The sequence below is a fragment of the Morone saxatilis genome, unplaced genomic scaffold (genome assembly GCF_004916995.1).
Source record: "Morone saxatilis isolate NCDOM2014 unplaced genomic scaffold, NCSU_SB_2.0 Contig12, whole genome shotgun sequence".
Classification (NCBI taxonomy): Eukaryota; Metazoa; Chordata; class Actinopteri; family Moronidae; genus Morone; species Morone saxatilis.
The window spans coordinates 20,700,092-20,719,680 of NW_023339674.1; the positions used below are offsets into that span (position 1 = coordinate 20,700,092).

General features: G+C 39.0%; 5 protein-coding genes across 7 annotated transcripts in view; 2 read left to right on the forward strand and 3 right to left on the reverse strand.

Moving 5' to 3' along the window:
• Positions 1 to 5,209, forward strand: part of cep19 (centrosomal protein 19) — a 5,973-nt gene extending 764 nt beyond the window's left edge. Inside the window, exons 1-2 of one of the 2 annotated variants that reach the window (XM_035653029.1) lie at positions 3,453 to 3,803; positions 4,183 to 5,209. In XM_035653029.1, the coding sequence (XP_035508922.1) occupies positions 3,674 to 3,803; positions 4,183 to 4,529 (477 nt within the window). In that variant the 5' untranslated portion in view covers positions 3,453 to 3,673 and the 3' untranslated portion in view covers positions 4,530 to 5,209. Of the gene's footprint in view, positions 1 to 3,452; positions 3,804 to 4,182 lie in introns of those variants that run through there. The other variant, XM_035653030.1, reaches the window with a different exon arrangement.
• On the reverse strand, positions 1,183 to 3,274 carry pigx (phosphatidylinositol glycan anchor biosynthesis, class X). Its single transcript, XM_035653027.1, has 6 exons — positions 3,102 to 3,274; positions 2,643 to 2,733; positions 2,431 to 2,566; positions 2,107 to 2,320; positions 1,591 to 1,691; positions 1,183 to 1,504 (listed from the first exon to the last, which is right to left on the reverse strand). Exons 1-6 carry the CDS (start codon positions 3,163 to 3,165, stop codon positions 1,367 to 1,369), a joined length of 744 nt encoding a protein of 247 aa, XP_035508920.1. The 5' UTR covers positions 3,166 to 3,274; the 3' UTR covers positions 1,183 to 1,366.
• Positions 5,210 to 5,512: 303 nt separating the features above from the next.
• On the reverse strand, positions 5,513 to 10,517 carry ing5a (inhibitor of growth family, member 5a). Its single transcript, XM_035653028.1, has 8 exons — positions 9,870 to 10,517; positions 8,226 to 8,297; positions 7,819 to 7,985; positions 7,500 to 7,611; positions 7,315 to 7,414; positions 6,969 to 7,104; positions 6,809 to 6,870; positions 5,513 to 6,671 (listed from the first exon to the last, which is right to left on the reverse strand). Exons 1-8 carry the CDS (start codon positions 9,904 to 9,906, stop codon positions 6,632 to 6,634), a joined length of 726 nt encoding a protein of 241 aa, XP_035508921.1. The 5' UTR covers positions 9,907 to 10,517; the 3' UTR covers positions 5,513 to 6,631.
• Positions 10,518 to 11,904: 1,387 nt separating this feature from the next.
• On the forward strand, positions 11,905 to 16,347 carry plekhb2 (pleckstrin homology domain containing, family B (evectins) member 2). Of its 2 annotated transcripts, none has more exons than XM_035653231.1 (8): positions 11,905 to 12,011; positions 12,744 to 12,794; positions 12,960 to 13,112; positions 13,252 to 13,354; positions 13,515 to 13,554; positions 13,850 to 13,933; positions 14,578 to 14,695; positions 14,846 to 16,347. In XM_035653231.1, exons 2-8 carry the CDS (start codon positions 12,758 to 12,760, stop codon positions 14,980 to 14,982), a joined length of 672 nt encoding a protein of 223 aa, XP_035509124.1. In that variant the 5' UTR covers positions 11,905 to 12,011; positions 12,744 to 12,757; the 3' UTR covers positions 14,983 to 16,347. The 2 variants fall into 2 exon arrangements, with proteins under 2 accessions (XP_035509124.1, XP_035509125.1); XM_035653232.1 differs by having other exon boundaries at positions 14,581 to 14,695.
• Positions 16,348 to 16,443: 96 nt separating this feature from the next.
• Positions 16,444 to 19,589, reverse strand: part of LOC118321753 (vacuolar protein sorting-associated protein 4B-like) — a 7,840-nt gene continuing 4,694 nt past the window's right edge. Inside the window, exons 5-11 of the mRNA XM_035653230.1 lie at positions 19,060 to 19,179; positions 18,828 to 18,984; positions 18,593 to 18,741; positions 18,420 to 18,501; positions 18,105 to 18,324; positions 17,647 to 17,787; positions 16,444 to 17,508 (exon numbers count right to left, since the gene is read on the reverse strand). Coding sequence (XP_035509123.1) covers positions 17,407 to 17,508; positions 17,647 to 17,787; positions 18,105 to 18,324; positions 18,420 to 18,501; positions 18,593 to 18,741; positions 18,828 to 18,984; positions 19,060 to 19,179 — 971 coding nt within the window. The 3' untranslated portion in view covers positions 16,444 to 17,406. The remainder of the gene's footprint in view (positions 17,509 to 17,646; positions 17,788 to 18,104; positions 18,325 to 18,419; positions 18,502 to 18,592; positions 18,742 to 18,827; positions 18,985 to 19,059; positions 19,180 to 19,589) is intronic.

Consider the following 19,589-nt stretch of genomic DNA (forward strand, 5'->3'; position numbering starts at 1 on the left):
GTAACAAAAAACACAATATTACCCTATAATAGAATAGTAAAAAAAAACACAATATTACAATAAGTACAGTAATAAAAAATAATAAAAAAAACTCAATATTACAGTAAGTGATGTGCAGTGCGCAATGAATGACATGGGAAAAATGAATGAATGTTTGCAGGTCCTTCATGGTACACACATAGAGAAAGATTATACAATTTATAGAATACCATAAAATGAAATAAAACAATATATAAATGCATTTTATATATATATATAGTTCCAGCTATGCTTCATTAGCTTCATAGCATTCAACAAATTATGTTACTAAGTGAAATATAAGTATTCACTGTGTAGTGAAAGTATTAGCATTTAAATATACGTATATGTACCAAAACTAAGAGTACTCATTATACAGAATGGCCTCTTTCAGAATAATACATTATACTGGATTATATTTATTGATCACTAATGTTACAACTTATAAATATGAGGCTAATTTCAGCAATCTTATATATTGTTGAGTAGCTTAGTTGATTTATATTTTGTATTAATAATCTGAATCAGCAAAGTAACTTGTAACTAATGTTGTCAAATAAATGTAGTGGAGTAAAAAGTATAATATTGTCTTCAAAATGTAGTGGAGTAGTAGTATTACTATTAAGCAGAACAAAATAGGAATACTGAAGTCCACTACATGTACCTCAAAACTACTGGAGTGCTGTACTTGAGTCAATAGTTACATTTCAGAACTGGCGGCTTCACAACATACGTTTTTACTGACAGACTGAAGAGTACTGTTATGGTCTTTTTCATATCAGCTTTGCTTCTCTGTGGCTGACCATGACCTCTGGCCTTCTTCTGGATTTGAGCAAAATTAAAAAAACATTCACAAACTTCTGTTTGGACACATACAACAATTATCAAATCATTGTATATGTTATGCTCAATCCACATACTCTGCAATGTTAAACGAATTAATAAAAATAAAAGATTTGACAAAGGAAGAAGTATAGAACTTGATTTCAGACTAATATTTTTCCACCAGCCCTGTCTGTGGTGCTGTGTTCATACGCACTGTATCTTTATGACCCTGCAATTACACTTTTCAGTCTGACATTTTGACAAACCAGTTACAAAACAATAGCAAAGCAAAACCTCATTGTCAACACAGTTGATCAGGGCCAAACAACACCACAGATCTTTGCATATTATTATTTTTATTTATTAAAATATATAAAAGACACACACAGGAACCTGGACTGATTTAAAATAGACCTGATAAGGTGTTCTAAGACTTTGATCCTAGTGATGCCAGAAGGATCCTGGTATCAGACAGAACTATAAGCTTGAGCTGTTTAACACAAGATATGTAGACCATCTCTGTCTAAATGATTCGATGTTCCCACATGTATTTAGACAGTGCCACACAGCACATCATTGTGACTAGAAGAGTTCCACCGCATACAGGCGTCACCAAAGACCCGTCACCAACTGGAAACTGGAAACCCATGGAGCCTTGCTCCTACAGGATAACAGATATGTTTTGAGTGATAAGAAAAGTCAAACATAAACAGTAAGTGTCATAAAAAGACGTATAAGGAGAACCACCTGCTGATGCAGGAGTTTAACCCATGGACATGTGCTTGAATTGTCAGGAGTACAGGGGGCGTCCACGACAATATGAGGCTCTAAGTTGTTGAGCTGCGTACCTAGAAGGAAGAAGGAGGTTTGGATTAAGACAAACACTCACTTCATTTTCTTTCTCCATCAGCTACATTTTCTATCCAGTGTTTCTGACAATAAACATAAGTTATTGTTTTAACCATTCAAGTTTTTGGTACATTCAACTATTACCGCTACTAAAAATAAATTAAATAATAAAACAATATTAATTTTAAAAGGCAATTTATCTCTTAAATCTCGTTCTGAAGGATCATCAGGTATTTTAACTTCCCTTTGCATTTATTAGAATTGGACCCTGCAGTCCTGAATCAGTCAAGGCTGGCAAAAATATCAAAGCACATTTTGAAGGAGCTGAAATGTTGGTTTCCTTGCAGGAAGGTATATTATAAACATACTTGATTACTTGTTTCTAAGAAGAGACCATACAAGAAAGATGATTACATTTTTCAGTCCGCAGCAGCAGCTCTGGAGGTTCTATGTCGACAGATGTGAATGTTTTCCCGTCAAAAGAAGGCTCATGGTAGCGACCATGTATGGGAATTGTTACTTTTACCAGGCTGGGAGTTGGTCCATCAGGGGTGGGATACACATAGGTGACAAATCCTGAAGTCTTGTGAGCAGGCACCTCAAGGTCTATGCCTGAATCTAGTAATATCTTACAGAGATGAAATAGTTAAAGCAATACATTCATACATTGTGTGGATGAATGTGGTTTGTAATTGGTTTTTCCACAAATATGCTATGTTTTGGCAGTGTCAGTCTTACCTGCCAATCACTCTGATCACTCAGAGATGCAAGTTGGTATGGATCAAGATAGACACCTCTGGGCCATCTATGAACCAGCAAAACTCTGACCCCACTGGGCACATCTGGGATGAGCTCAACAGTGGTTACCAGCTCCCTAAAACACACCAGAAATCACTTGTTGAGCCTTGAAGTGGGTTATTGTTCCATGTTTGGAAATGCACTGTCAATACCTGTGGAAACCCTTCTTGTTGATCTCCACTGAAACTGGTGAGGATTCAAGCAGCTGCTTCAGCAGACCACAGTGGTCCTCATTGTTCTCATCTACAAAAACATGGAAATGGTATTGGCCAAGACCACACGACTGGACAGAGCAGACCTTTTCATTATAACTGTAATAATACATCTATGGCTGATTTGTTTTATCCTTATTATGAAGCATGAGAAAGAATATGCCAGAATATAATGGTAACATTAATAATATAATAATGAGATGTTTTCGGACAGGGAAATTAATTCTACATTTAAACTGTATAGCTATATATATATTTGCTCCCTATAGTGTGTTGACACTCCAAACTTAATCCTTATGTCTCTTTGTACTTGTTTGGTTATTCATTGTAAAAGAAGCCCGTCTCCATTAACATTACACTGCCATTAAGTTCAACGTTTGGTGACACAGTATATCTTACCCGTCTCCACCAAACAATGACATGCCGATAAACAAGCCAACACAGAAAGCAGTACAAAATACATTAAACTAGTAAAGGTGAACTAGACCAAGCTGTTAACAGCCAGTATTTCTAGTATTATTACTACAACTACAACACTGGGTGCTGTTTTAAATTGTTTACGGAAAAGGATCTTGAAGGACCCCTTTGTAGTTCTAGGGGAGCTGTGACGCTGCCTAACTATAAATAACAATCAACGGGCATTGTGGGAAAGCTCTGAGGTAATCATTATATTTAAAAAAAAAAAAAAAAAAAGGATGTTTAGAAAATCAACTACAAATCATTACCTCCACTGTGTGTGAAACAATAGGTCTTTAAAATATTTACTGTAAATATAGGCAGGCTTCGGCGAAGACAGCCAAGGTCCGACACCGACCAACGTCAGGCACCCAGGCAACGTTAAAAGCTAACTTAATCACGTCTGAAGCTCGGTTGGCTGATTCCCATTTAAAGTGTTTTAAAATGTTTTAGTGTTGTATCGCTGAACTCCAGGCGGAGGCCGGTTGAAGCAGGGTTGCTGCTCACATACAGAGATGAGTTTCGAGGCAAAGCGGTGTGGCGTGCAGTTCAGCCCTCCCTCTATAGTTTTAATTTATGAACACAAGGAAACCAAAACAATACGAAAAAGAATAATACCTGTGCGAAACTTCTCCAAATATTCCGGTAAGGCGAGACAGATATTATTTGGCTCATACACGCACACAGCTTTCTTTACTTGGTTTAGTAGTTACTCAGTACTTTGTTTGTAATATGAATACGCACCATTAAAACACTATGCAAGGAGAATGGCCTTACGGGGTCTCCTTCCTTTTTACCTGAACCTGAGGCCCTGTATCAAAACCTTAAATACATTTGTATATATATTGTGCTTGATCAAATTACCACTAAATAACTTTTCTGGGGTATTGGTGGGTGAAATACTGCTTTGCTCCTGTACTAAGCTGTGTGCACTGTACCTGATGCATAATTAAAGGCAACTTAATAGGCAGATGAGGTTTGGTCAGTTTGAATCCTTGATGCCCTCTTCTCCTTTAACCTCCAGACTACAGCATGGCTGCTGAAAGGCTGAAGAACCACCCCAGGCACAGGGACTACCTGGAGGGGGTGTCCCAGAGCCAGCTGGAGAAGCTTCACATCATCCTGAGAGATCACATGCAGGGCTTCAGCTTGGAGCGCAGCCTGGCATCATTCAACCTGGACCCCGACGAAGACCTGAACAAACTGGACGATGAGGAGCTGGCTCGCAAGAAGGGCCAAATGGAAGAATTGTTTGAAAAGAACCGGAGGCACAAAGATGATCCCGACTTTGTGTACGACCTGGAAATGGATTTCAGCAAGACCACACAAGAAAAGTGCAGCTGGGATGAAGAATCTGATGATGGATTTTGAAACTCCAATCCTCTCTCTGTCCTTTCAGAGCGCAGACTGCAGATCACCTGATGTACTGAAATGACAGGGAAATCTGACACAGCAATGCTGACTACAGTGCTTGATCTGAAGTCATACACAGATGTTGAATAACTCTTTTTAGGAAATATCTTCCTGCATGCAGTGAAGTATGTCCATTCCAGTTTATTAGGTACACGTACCTACAACTAATGCAACAGTACTGCAATATGTTCTACCTTCAGGAATCAGATAATGTTCAGTGTTTGCTGTTTTATTAGGTGTTGATTCAATTTTACAGTCATTCAGGCATTCATAGTTATAGCACCGTTGAATTATACCACATTATACTGAGAAGTGTTTTTATTATTTTGCCCACCCCATTTCCACCAATAATGGTAGACTAAATATCTCTCAATATAACACAACACGAATCCTCCATAAAGTTGAATCAACACATTTCTAGAACAGTTTCAACAGTGAACGTCATTACCTTCGTAAGAATTCAGAACTGTTGTTCAGTGGCAACTACATTCCCAGACAACAAATACAGCAGGTACCTGCATTCACTGTTTTGATAACGGCATTTAACTGGAAGCACCAGAAACACATACAGTATTTCCTCAGTTAGCCCCCGTCGTCATCTAGCTAGTATTGAAATCTCTGTACTTGAAATTACAGTTGCTAGCAGGAAGAGCTGAACATCTGTGGCACTGAAAACAGACAACTCAGCCTCTCCAGAGTCCATGAATTATTTACAGACCTCACTCAGTAGTTTGCATTGAGTAGTTTAGACAGTTTTAGTACACAATAACAACTCTGTGAAAAACTACAATTTTGAAAACAGCAAGTTTTTAATTTGTAAAAGTAACTGGACCATTGTTTCAGAAAAAGTGACTGTTTAAAATGGTAGGCAAAAAGTGCCACATAACATTTTAAACGCACATCACAAGCTTCAAACAGCAATGAATGAAATAATGCATGAATAATAGTGAATATTTATTTGTTATAAAATACTGAAATATACAAAATACAAAGACTTTGGCTCTTTTATTATTTGTGGCTTACACCTAAACGAGTGATATTCACAGTTGAATATGAAAGAAGAGGCTAAAATCCTATTAAATAAAATTTGAGTGTACACCAGTAAGTAAGCAATACAGCAAATATCTCTTTGGAAAATGACGTGTCCACAAAATATTGTTTCATAATATCATACAAAACATATATGTTTATATATATATTTCCATATGGTTTGAAGTGATTCACTATGGCAGAGTTTTAAATGAGAAACTATATCATAAAACCAAGCTTGCAGTATCAAACCTCTTCAGGGCAAATTTCATTCAAAGTGCTTAAATACCTCATTCAGAGACACTGACTGACTGACCATTAGTACCACAATACATTCAAAAATGTCGTAGGTTTTTGTTTTTTTAAACTCAATAACGAATGAATTTACATTGCTTTTCTTGTTTGGTTTAAGCTAATCAAAACGCATTTTTTACACTGGTATCAATTGCAGTCATTTATGCAGTGCTGATGTATTCCCTAAGGAGGTAGGTAACTGAAAATCTGACACATAATTCCTTTTACCACCAAAAATTGGTAAGGATTTAGGTGTTTCAATTTGTAAATTCTCAGCAGGCTGTTAATTTGTTTAAAAAATAGATCTTTATAAAACTGATATTTCAAGTATGCTAAAGCCACAGTCCAGGATTTATGTTAGTACTAACAATATATACACGATATGACTTGAGAGGAAGGACTTTCTGATTGGTAATCATTTGTGCAACTTTTCTCCACTGCCGGGACTAATTTACCCAGAGTACACAAATAATATACAGGTGAATTCATTATTTTAGATGTATTGGACAAAGAGAGCTGTCCAGTGACACAGGCAGAATAACATCCATAAAGAGGGCTCTAATGGTGCCACACGTGTAGCCATACTCTGAATCCGATGTAGGCCTTTAAAATAGCCCACCATTTCTATGGAGAGTTATGGGAACTGAAATATATATACATGTATACACAGTATATTACATTATTAAACTAGACCAAAAACACATATATTAGTTAGGTACTTCTGAAGGTAAGAAATCTCATTTCTTCTTCTTGTCTTGGGTGCACCTCGGACAAAACCTGAGAGATTTGAAGGGGAGAGAGGGACAAAAGATGTTCAGACTCGGAGGAGAGGACAACCATTAACTGTCTGCCTTAATAGTGATCCTCTTTTTTATAAACAATTAACAGCCTTTGAACTAATTCAAAGCTCTTACCATTTTCCTTTGGGTTTTGTGGTGAGATCAACACAAGCAAAGTGGAACCACTCAATCGGACACTGAAGGAAGAGAAACAAGTTCAGTATTAAACTCTCTAGCTGAGAGAGACAGACAGAAACTTGTTCAATTTAAATTTACAGAACCAGTGGAAACCTACGTCTGGGTTATCGCATCCAATCATCTCTCCATATGACACCTGATGGCACAGGCAGTATGTAGGCTCATTGGGATCGACTGGCATGTCCAAAACGTCTGATGGTTGCATGGGCAGCAGAGCCTCACTCAAGTCTGGGCTAGAAGTCCAACAACATACATTAGGATTAGAAGTGAACATGATTAAATGGGGAGCAAATTGGTGAGTCATTGAATTAGTAAGGCTAATCTGAATTAATAACCCATGAATAATACAGGATTTTCAGGACTGATAAAAATGTGTAATTTAAATTCTGGACACTGACATCTAGTAAACCCTTGTCCTGACTGAGCCAGCAGCCCAAATGTACCTGTTTTTGATCTTTTTCTTTCGGGGAGAATCTTCATCAGAACCTTTCCGTCCTCTTCCCCTGGATCCACGCTTCTCTCTCAACCCCCTGGACTCACCCTCTGTACAAAATATTGACATTCATAGATGTGCATCAATCGGTTTTGCAATGTTCTACAATGAAAGTCCTTCAGTTACACAACTTACTTTTCACTCCTCTTCCCTCTGTACTTTCGTAGCCGCTCGCTTCCAGTTTCTCTTTCAGCTCATTCTCAAATCGCGCCAGATCTGCATCTAGTCTGCGGATATGTTTGTCCACCTGCAGTAGAAGGAACATCATGTAGATTAGAACCTGGCCCTGTGCATGGTTTCATTTGCAAATAAGAAATACATTTTATAATACTCATTAGTGCAAGAATATGTGATTTAAAATACCTATTTGCAACATGTTGACTACATAAAACTCTTAATGCAAAACCAGGCAACAGCGACAGGAAACACATAGAACTGACGGTGTTGGACTGACCATTTCATATGTCTGCATTGCGAGCTGGACTTTGTCGTCACTGAACTCTTTGCACTTGCTGTAGGCATTTTGGATCTTCTGCAGGTGCTCCACTCTCTGTTCTGAGGCCAGGTTCTTCACAGTGGCAATGTACTCTTCAGCCAGTTTGTCAATCTCTCCTTTCTTTTCTGCACAACAACATGATAATTACAGTGCTGGAAAACCAGTGTTATTGACTGCACAATATTTGTACTTTTACTACTGGTGTTAAATGGTACAACACAAGAATTTAGAGGCGCCTGCGCACCTTCTCAGATGTTTAGTTACGGTAGCTAATAAATATTCTTCCACAGCAGACATTTTGACATGTCAAAGCTAAATTAATTAGGAATAATTCAGATAATAACTTAATGAGATTAACTTATCACCTTCAGTCCTATTGTCCAGGTCCCGCATCAAAGTAAAGTTTCTCTGTAGCTCACATGGTAGGTTTTCAATACCTAGAGGAGAGAATGACATAAAGATGAGAGAGACAACCAGGGAGATAATCCATTTTAGGGCTGGGTCCGTACCAAACAAACATGTTTTCCTACATCAGGAAAACAAGACCTCTGCAGCACTACAGTACTTACTGATAATGCTTTGTGACACACATTCTATTTTTATCAGAAATTGCAGCTTTGTGCAGCCCTAACTCATAGTGCCAAAATCACCCAATGTTACAACTGCTTTAAAACCATGTACAGGAACAAATACATACACAGATTAATTCCGTTTTTAGGCAACACAGGCAATATTATTATATTAATTGCAAACTACATATATATATTTATTTATATATGTATAAATTAATTATTGTTCAGAATTTAAATACATTAAAACTACTAATAAAATGTTTCTATACCAGAAATACAAAGTATTTTTGCTTCTTAAAAAGTCAAGATTTTCTTGCAAAGCATTCACCATTTAACAAAAAATGCCAATAACGAGCTCAGGCTTCATTGACTGCTTTGGTACGTCTGTACAATGTAACGTTAAATATCCCGATGTTTTACAAACAACATGCGATAGTGTAGTTACAATGCCGATAGTTAGTTAAATACTCGCCGATAGTTAGTTAAACACGCGCATAGTTTAGTTAAAAGCCGATAGTCTAGTTAAACACCGCCCGATAGTCGTAGTACAATATCGCGATAGTTGAGTTAAGCAACGAACGCGAATAGTCTAGTTAAAGCACGCCGCGCCCGATACGTCCAGTTCTAAGACCCACGCCGATAGCTTTAGTTTACAAACACGCGATGAGTTTAGTTAAACATCCCGATCTACCGCTCCTACCGACGTTAAACATGCGATAGTCTTAGTTAAACAGACGCGATAGTTTAGTTAAATGCCGATAGTCACGTTAAACACGGCCCCGCCGCGATCAGTGTAGTTAAACACGCCGATAAGTCTTCGTTAGAACAAACGCCGATAGTTAGTTAAACATGCCATGTGAAGACTGAAGCGTCAGAGCCCGTGTGCTCGTCGTTACACTGTGTGACGCACTTCAAACAGCCCGCCCCGGTGCGTGGTTACGGGAAACGCGGTTAGCAACAGGTTGCAGATGCACGGTGTCTGCTGTCCTACAGCAAACACGGACGTTGACCACATTCACACAACTGATACGTTTTATAATGCTGAGTATGAAAACGACATTTTGAACAACCTTATAAAACCACTGCTAGTTGCTAGTCGCCTAGCCGCTAACAGTTAACTGTGTGATTGAGCCCGAAACAGACAACCGAACATTATCTAACTAGAGCTGCTGATAGCCGTAACATATGTCCATGTTTCCATCAGGCTGTGTGTGAGTATAACTCCACACACGGAGAGAGTTCACCTCACTTTGAACCAGTGAAGGCTTTATCGCAATGCTAATCGGTTAGCTAGAGAGCTAGTGACCTGGCGGCTAACGCTCTCGGCCAGTCACCCGCCGAGCAAAGAAAAGTCTGGGAGACAATTAAACTAAACCCCAAGCAGACGGAAGATGTTCAAATTGTACGTAATAATCGCGTGTTTCCCCGGTTACTTACTGTCAAGGTAATGTTCCAAGTATATTGCCGTCGCCATTTCAGTTGAGCTATTTAGCTTCTGCGTTATTTTCGTTAGCTCCTTAACTGTTGGTCGGAGGGCTTGTTTTACAATCCTGGGCTGCCCGTCGGTCAGTGGCTTGGAGATTAGTATTCTCTGTTTGTGGTCGCTGTCTTATTTGGGCGGCAATGAGACGAGTCCCCCTGCAGCAGTGTCAGTTTCCCTCCACACATGCACTCTCGGTTCACAGGATACAACTTTTCTGCCTGTGTGAGCTTGTGACTCGCATGCGCAGCAGACAGCCGCTGTTGTCTCGGACTGAATAGCTCAAATAAAACTCAGCTTTGTGTTTAGATTCATATCATTACACAATGTCCACTCCTGGTCTTCTGCTGCGTCGCTTGCTGCCGCTTTTACACCGTATTCGCTTAATTAAAAGCAACACTGTCAACCCTGTCTCAGTGTGTACTTCACTGTGCTCATAAAACACCTATTTCACCCAGGAAATGATCCGCTGCATCCCCAGTCCCTGTATGAGAATCATTTAATGGCTGAGGGGTTTGCATTAGGTCGATGCTCTCTCGGTGTAAACCATGTTGAACACAGCTGTTTCCACATCCACGGTGTGAGGGAAGACAGGAGCGAGCGCGCCTCTGCTGAGTTTGCCAGCACTTTCCACAGCTGTCAGCTGACAGGTTACGTCATGCAAAACAAACGCCTCCCTCCCTCACAGAGAGAGGACCGTATGGATGCTGGGAGTGTGACAGATCTAAGGGAAATGGATAAGTGAGAGGAATATGACACTGGAGGAACGAGGCTTAACTCCCCTGCCTCTAAAAGCAATGTCCCCCCATTACTGTGTCCTAAAACAAAGGTCGATTTTAGCATCATGGAGTTGTATCAAATACTGGGTGGAAAGCAAAATGGACACTGTAAACCAGTATAAAGGAATCAATGACCTTCATATTCTTACTGATGACTCAGCATATCAAAAGGATCGTGTAATAACAGTTCCTTTTAAGACACAGAAGTACAGATGAATGATGCTGCAGTCGTTGTTCTTCAGTGGGTGGAAGAAGGGAGACCAGACAAGTACTGACTCAGGGAACATCAAATGTTTGAAATGCTTTAAGGTTTATTTAAAATTCAGAGTTGGGTATTGATGTAGAATTGTGTTGGGTACCTGCACATGTGTGATTAAAGGGTAATGAATGCACAGACAGGGTGGCTAAAGGAGCACTAACTATGGGCCATATAATGGACATACCAGTTGAAAGGGGGAAGGTACAAAAAGAAAACATTTGGACAGAAAAGGTGGGATGAGTACAGTTAAGGGCAGAACATACTATCCAGTACAAAGTGAGAGCACAGTGATAAAGGGAGGTGTAGAAGAGAGGACGTAGTTCTATTCAGATTAAGATTTGATTACAAATATACATAATAATAAGAATAAGACACTATTTCTATTGGGGAAAGTCAATTAAGAAATATGTGTGCATTGTAATGTAAATGTTCAACATGTTTCAAATGTGATAAAGAAAGTGTAAGCTTACAACAAAGTGTGAGAGAGGCCGAACGAGGATGGGATTTGGAAGGGATGATAGGAACAAATGGAGATATGTGTGGAGAGATGTCTTAGTAAACACAGAATATAGTTGTTGGGTTTTTATGTGACCAACTTTTTATTTATTTTATTGTATTGTATTTTATTGTATTTTATTTTATTTTAAGTGTACATCAACGACTAACATCTGACCAGCGAATTAATAGACAGGTAAATAATTAAGGCAGAGTATAGAAAGCAGTTGTTGTTTTTTGATAGTCCAGAATAAACTCCACTGCAGTCTGTTGTACGTCCGGCAGGTGGCGGTATGCACCTTAAAAGTTGGGATTGCAGTCCGCCATTAAACCCAACGAAGAAGAAGAAGTAGCACAAAGATCGTGAACGTTAGTGAAGATGCTCAGTGGGCGGGGCTTAGTGACGACAGCTGCTCTACACACACACACTGTCTCCTCTCGGTTCATTGATCCGCCTGTTTCACTCCGAGGGGCGCATCCTCTTTTTCGCACATCTCTCTTCTGTGTTTGCTGTGTCCTCACGAAAGACTTTTCTTGAAACACAGCGTTTCAAAAAAAACAAACAAGTAAGTACTTCATTAACTCAGCGCTTTACTGTTTAACGTTGTATGTACCGTGTTAGTGTTTTAGCTCACTATGCCCACATGAAGCAGTGACGCTAGGTCGGCTCGCTGCTGACATGTTGAGCGTTTTATAAACAACGTTAGTTATCGCTAACATTAGCTAACTTGAGCTGTGTTTGGTTTACAGAGCAATGTACACAGTGACGCCGGGTAAACGTGTGAATTGCTTCAAGAGATTGTGGAGTTATTGCGGTCAATATTCAGGACTTTCTCCATTTCAACTTGTATTAATGAGGAATGAGGATGACATATTCACCACTGGCCTATTGTCACATGAAGCCATTATTTGTTACCGTATATATGTTAGCTAACTGACGTCCAGTAAAACCAGTAAAAAAAAAAGTGACCGATTCATACAAAAAGTGAAAGTCCTGGCACTGTAAATGAACTACTATCTTTCTCTAGCTTCTACTAATGATGTAATTAATAACTGTGGTTTCATGAGCTCAGATTGAGTCTAGTCTCATGATAAACTGCTGTGGTGTCTTTTGTTTATCTTAACGTGGTTAAATCAATAACGGCAGCCAGGTGCTCCCTTGTGTATAGCTTTTCCATTTTATTCAGACTATACTCTGGACTAAAGCTAATAGTACTCACAGTCACGAGGTTCGTTTGGCTACGCCCAGCCATCAGCAGTTAGTTTCCTTGTCTAATGTATATATTGTATTGTTTTAGGTGTTGCCTCTAAGATGGCTATGGTAAAGAGTGGTTGGCTCCATCGACAAAGTGAGTACCCAGACATATCCACAGCTTTAACAGCATTTTACAAACATTACCTGATATCCAGATGGTGAAGCTGCTGTTACATTTTATGTGCATTTCTTTTCTTTTGCCTGTTTTTATTTTGATTCAGTTTGGATTGAACTTAACTGTAATGTATTTGTATTAAAGGTACCATTCTGCGTCGGTGGAAGAAGAATTGGTTTGACCTGTGGGCCGATGGACGACTTGTGTTCTATTATAACCAACAACGGCGTGACATGGAGGACGACATCCACCTGAGGGTCGACTGCATTAACATCCGCAACTCTGCTGCGTGTCAAGGTATTTGTCATCTCCTGCGCGAGGATGTCTTTGGCTCACACAGACAGTTACCGACCAACTTTTGTTTGATATTGTTTTTTTGTTGTTGTTCTTTTTAAATGTGTCACCTCTATATTTGTCCTGTTGTTTTGCTCCTCAGAGCTGAACCCACCGGAAGGGAAGACGCGTGACGCTCTGCTCCAGATAGTGTGCAGAGATGGACGGGTCATCAGCCTGTGTGCGGACAGTGCAGATGATGCTCTGTAAGGCAACACATACATGCTGAGTCATTATATCACCAGTTTGACGAATGATTGTGTCCTCTGTGTTTTTGTTTCTGCGTTGTTGAAGTTGAAAGTGTTAGTTGTTTGTATTCTGCGTATTTTACATCCAAGATGACGTGGTTTTCACTGTGTGTTGCAGGGCATGGACCATGGCACTGCAGGATGCCAGAATTAATATGGTGAGTTTCTGCTACACCTTCAGTCACTTGAGTTTTAATTTGTTTACCAAAATAAGAATGTAAGACTGATTTCTCTTACTTGTTTTTCCGGCTGTGTGAAACAAGTCTTGTTATGTGTGTATGTGTATTGTGTGTTTTCATTATACCTCTATGACGATAACCTCCGTGCAGCAGGAGGAGTTGTCTTTACGATGGTTTCCATTTGTCCAAATGTCACGTAGCTCAGTTCTGTTAGTGTTCATTCTCCACTGTCGGGCGAGGTGGCCTCATTTTTGTTGATTTTTTTTATTTTTAGGTGGTTGCTTCTCCTCAGGTCGGATTTGCACAGGAAGTGATGGCATCTGCTCCGCCCCCCTACTCAGAATATGCCCCACCCCAGGTAAAAGGCATAAACAGTATGCATATGGATAAAATTATGTTAATTTTGGTTTAACACAGTTTTTTTTTTTTTTTTAAAGCTACTGGCAATGTAACTTTTACATTTCAGGCTTTAACATTACTTTCTTTTCCTCAATAAAATGGCCAAACTCAGTTGAGTAAACCTCGAGTTGAGTAAAATAGGATTGTTACCAGTGTTTTAAAGGTACAATTTGTTTTTATTTATAATGAGTCACTGTTTACATCTACAGCAGAAGACAATCATTGTTAAAGGTATAAAAATATTTGATTAGGTTATGTATAATATAATCTGATTATACTGAATTCATAATTTTCACTGTATGTCATATTTAATCACTCTTTATGTTCCACTACACAATTTGTCTTGAATTGACAATGATCCTTTTTAGGGGTAAACTAAGGTAACATGCTAGGTTATAGAAGAAGAAAAAAAATACTATTGCATAACAACAAACACAGTTGGAGCCTACCACCATCTACTGGTGTAGTAATGGAAGTGTAAAAGCTCCACTAAGCAGTATTTGTGAAGTTAACACTAAATCAAATGACTCTTTAGTGATGTGCTGGTACTGGCCTCCCGCAGAGGATCAACACAGTCTTAATGGCCTTTTCTTCATTTCCCAGCAGGGTTTTGCCCCGGGTCTGTATGGAGAGTACGTTACAGCGCCACAACAGGCTACACAGATTGTATACTCTGCTGATGGGCAGCCCTACGCTGTAGCTTATCCCTACCAGTACCAAGGTAAATAACCGCCCATCAAGTCCAGTTGATGCTTTGATAAACACTATTATACTTTCCATATGTTTTTGTATTGGAGCGTACACTCTCAAGCGCTTTGTCTTTTTTTTAATCTACATTGCCTGCACAAAACATTATGGTTTTATGGTTTAGGTGGGTACCCTGCTCCTGGAGTGAACCACGTTGTTATTCGCGAACGCCAGCGTGACGACGGAGGAGATGTGGCCCTGGGCATGCTCGCTGGAGCAGCAACTGGTCTGGCACTTGGCTCTCTGTTTTCTGTCTTCTAGTAGCTTGATTATTGTGCATTTAGCAGCACACTGTTACCCCGTACTTGCAGCATTTGGCTTCTTCTCTGTGCCATCACATGAGTTGGAGTAAAATGTGTCTGTTGGGCTACTTCCATCTATGAAGCATGATTGTGATGGGCAGTGAATTACTCCGTATGTGTCCTATATATATACAGTAAATACTGTTAGCACTTTCTCATATGCCTTATGTGGCAGTTCCCCACCTCCTTTGTGTTGTCTGAATAGGAATGTTCTTAACCAAAAAATACAACCATTACTCACTTTTAAGAGTTATTTAAATGATGGGAAACTACTCCTTTTATGTACATTTCAGGTCCTCTCAGTGTTTTTCAAGGGTGTTTCATGGAGCACATTTGTTCTTTATATTTGCAGAATTACCTTAATAGATGTGTTACTGGTGTTTTTTTTTTTTTTTACTGGTTTGTGTTCATCTCTATGTATACTGTATTTTTACGTTGTTACATATATTACTTGTCTGTTTCGGGTTGTGAATAATGCAGTGTTTTTTCGGCTCCTCCGTTTATTTGTGGTGGACGCAGTCTGAGAGTAGAATTGTGTAAAGAGGAGTGCACACACATACACAAAGCAATAATGACCTACATTGTAGCATATTGAACCCCATTTGGTGGAATCTGGTTGTGATGGATGTCCGATGTTGTCATCACCACAAATAAGTCTACGTATGAACAAACACTGGCATTTACACAATGTGCTTTGAAGTGAAAAGGGACGTCACTCCTCATACTCATATATCTGCATGCATTATTTATGTTTTTATTTTTTCATTGGCAGCTGTTGCCTCATACTTGTCATTTCATTTGAAATGTGTATGAATTGATATTTTGGTTTTCATTTCATTAGGCCCGGTGCAGTATGCACAAACACCAATCAGGTCAGTCTCTTGAGATTTAGTTACATTTTAGTTGGCCGGGATTTTTATTTTTCAATCCAAATGACTTGAATATTGTCAGATTTTCCCCATTATTCATCTTAATTATAGCTGTATTGACCTTGTATTCTGCTCAGTAGAACATTTGTGGTCTGCTTTTCAAAAAAAGAGACTTCATATCTTTATCAATGGCACTAACGGAAGATGTAGGAGACTTGTATTTCCAAATTATTCCATTTTAGCAAATGATCAGCTTGTGCAAGCAGAGTAACATTGATGTCATTTTTCTACAGGGCTTAAATTGTTTAATAATGTGAAAATTAACTATATCATTAATTATATTTCTCTTATCAAATGTACGAATTAAACCACGATCTACCCTGCATATAAAATACAAATATATGACACTTAACTAAGAGATGTATTTTAACAATTAAATATATTCACAAAGTTAATAATGACTCCTGTTCTTTTGTTTTGTGTTGTTTATTTAACCCTGAGACTTCAGTTCACAGAACATGTCATGTAGGGTACAACAAAAGTGCAAATAACCACCTCAACAAGTTTTATTTATGCAACCAGAAAGTCACCTCTGTAAACCCCAAAAGAAACGTTTAAATAAAGATGTATTTCACACATACTGACAGCATATAGCTATAAGTAATTCAGAAGTCTGAGAGTTGAAACTGTAGAAGAGTAGAAAAAACTTCTTTGCCCAAAGTTGATCAGAATTTAAAAACATGCTTTTGAAAGCATTATTACATTACATTTTACAATATTGTATGTTTCATACAAAAGTTTTGTAACTTAATACAAACTCAGAAGGCATTTGGAAGTTTGAACTGTGTTTGTTTAGTAAAAACAAGCAGTAAAAAGGGTGTGTTTCCATGTTGATAAAATTCATACTTTTTATAGTATAAATGACTATTTATAAAAGCCAACCCCAAAACTGATTGTGTAAAGTGCAATATAACCCTCCATAGACTATATTGAGAGGTATGCTGTGTTGAAAATGTGCATCTACCCACTGTAGCACCACTAACTACTGCACATATCCTAGTACAGTGATGGTGGTGGTAAAAAAAATAAAGATTATTATCACTTTGGTTTGAGACATGCAAAATAAAATAATCAAGTAAAACAATATAAAACCTACTTACGCAGATGTAAAAACAAGCCTCAGTAGTAAATAAAATAGTGTTGAAACGATTAAATAGTTGTTCGACGTACAAGCGGTAAATTAAGAATTTGATAATCGGTTAATCATTTTAGTCAATTCTCCAGTAAGACCAGCAAACATCAGCTGTTAAGCATCTTAATCTTCAATTAAAACCATAATATAAGCTTGCTTTTCTGTTTCTTCACATCTTTAAGTAATGTTTACTTTGGGCTCCAGTAACCTGTGATACAAAGTTTTTAACCATTTTAGACACTACGGACCAAAAGATTGATTGAATAATCCAAAGTACAACTGAAAAAAACTTAATTGCATTCACGGTAAGTGAAGAGTATTCTTAGCCTTCTTGACCAAAATCCTCAGTAAACTTCTTCAGCTTGTCCAAGTCCTGCTCATTCACTGTTGGCTTGGTGCTTGTCAGTGATCTCAGCATGTCAGCCTGCACAGAAAATATCAAGAGAGGTCACGATAAACGCGGATCGCTGCAGTCCTAACACTGACACTTTTGTAAAATGTTTTAAACTGGTTAAAATAATGCCATTTTCCTTTGAGGTAAATATTGGAAGTCTTTTCTCACCATGCACACGACCGGCTCTAGAAGTTTCTCCCCAGGAACGTTCATCCACGTCATCTCTATGGCGTTGGGATCACCTGCCGAACACGGACTCAAGAGGTCTTCCACCACAACGCCTGGATTGTTCCACGTTGATCCGCGAACCTTAATTAATGTGCGTTTGTGTGTGGATGGACAGAAGGACACAAAGAAGATACTAAATTAGATACTGGGTAGTTAATTATGTTCCTAGTTTGACAGATTCATACAGTTGTGTTCAGGCAGTGTATAAATGTATAATGTTGACCTGATTATGGTGCTAGGTGAAAAGTGAAGGGATCAGCAAAGAAATATGTATGTATGAAAGACTAAATCCATCCAATAGCTGCTGAGATATGTTCTTATTTTGGAACATTATGTTCCTGCTGGAGTTCCGACAGACTTTCAGAATAAAACAGCACAGGTGAACTGTGTGTTTTTACCTTTTTGAAGTGAGTGGCTGACTGAATCTTCCTGACAGGCTGCATGAGGGCGTCCCTAACGATAACACTGACGTCCGCTCCAGAGTAACCCTCCGTCTTCTTGCCCAGAGTGATGAAGTCTGCCTCGGTCAGGTTGTTGGGGGTGGAGCCCAGATGCAGTTTGAACATGAAGGAGCGGGCGTGCTCCTCGGGCAGAGGAATGTAGATTCGTTTTTCAAACCTAGGACAGACAAAAGATGTAATCAGGCGTTATAAAGCATTTAACCTCTTAAATGTCTGTTTGAGAACCCAGGCATTATTTCTTATATAAGTTACCTTCTCCTGATTGCTGAGTCCAGGGTCCAAGGTATATTTGTAGCTCCCAGGACCAGGATCCCATCGTTATCATTCCCAACACCTGAGAGGGGGAGAATGGCATTTCTTACACCTCATAAAGTACTGCTATTCAGATTTTTGCTCAGATTTTGAGGTGGTCTCTTCTTGCTCACCCTGCATCTGGACGAGGAACTCTGTCTTAATTCTGCGCGCTGCTTCACTCTCGTTCTCGCTCCTGGAGCCACAGAGAGAGTCGATCTCGTCTATAAAAATGATGGATGGTTTGTGTTCTCGGGCTAAACTGAACAGGTTCTTCACCAACCTGGAGAGAGAAACAGTAGTTGTTTTATTGTCAGTTTATCATATTCCCTGTTTTTTTTTTTATCACATACAGAACCTGTGCCTCACTTTTCACTTTCCCCCAACCACTTGGACACCAGGTCTGAGGAGGAGATGGAGAAGAAGGTGGAGTTGTTGGCTTCTGTGGCTACTGCCTTGGCCAGGTAGGACTTCCCTGTTCCTGGAGGGCCGAACAGAAGGATCCCCCGCCAAGGTGTTCGCTTTCCTACACAAACAGATACTGTGATATTAAATACTATTCATTTTCAGCAGGTTTAAAGTCGACTCTTGTTTTCAGTACCTGTGAACAGATGAGGGAATTTGATGGGCAAGATCACAGCTTCTTTTAAGGCTTCTTTGGCTCCCTCTAGTCCAGCTACATCGTTCCACTTGATGTTTGGCTTTTCCATGACAATGGCACCTGTGAGAGAGATGGGTTTATTTAACAGGTTATGGATCAAAGCATTTATTATTTTCTGAAATGTCCCACAATGACATTTAACTACTGCATGTCTCTCTATGTTCATTCAATGCAGATGTTCAGTCGTTCACCTGAGAGTTGATTTTGGAACTTCTTTTTCTCTGCGTCCTCCCCATCACCATTTTCATCCCTGAAATCAAACAACACTGTGATTTATTGACACTTTTTTGAACAGTGAACAATGATTTGTGTCTTTTAGTGGTATGCAGTAACACTTGATTCCACAGACCCCATAGTTTCAATTCTTAGAAATAAATTCAATTTAATTGGGTACTAATTATAGGACTTTCAACTAAATAATTCCCATTAACTGAAACATGCATAAGACATAAAACATATCTTCAGTATAA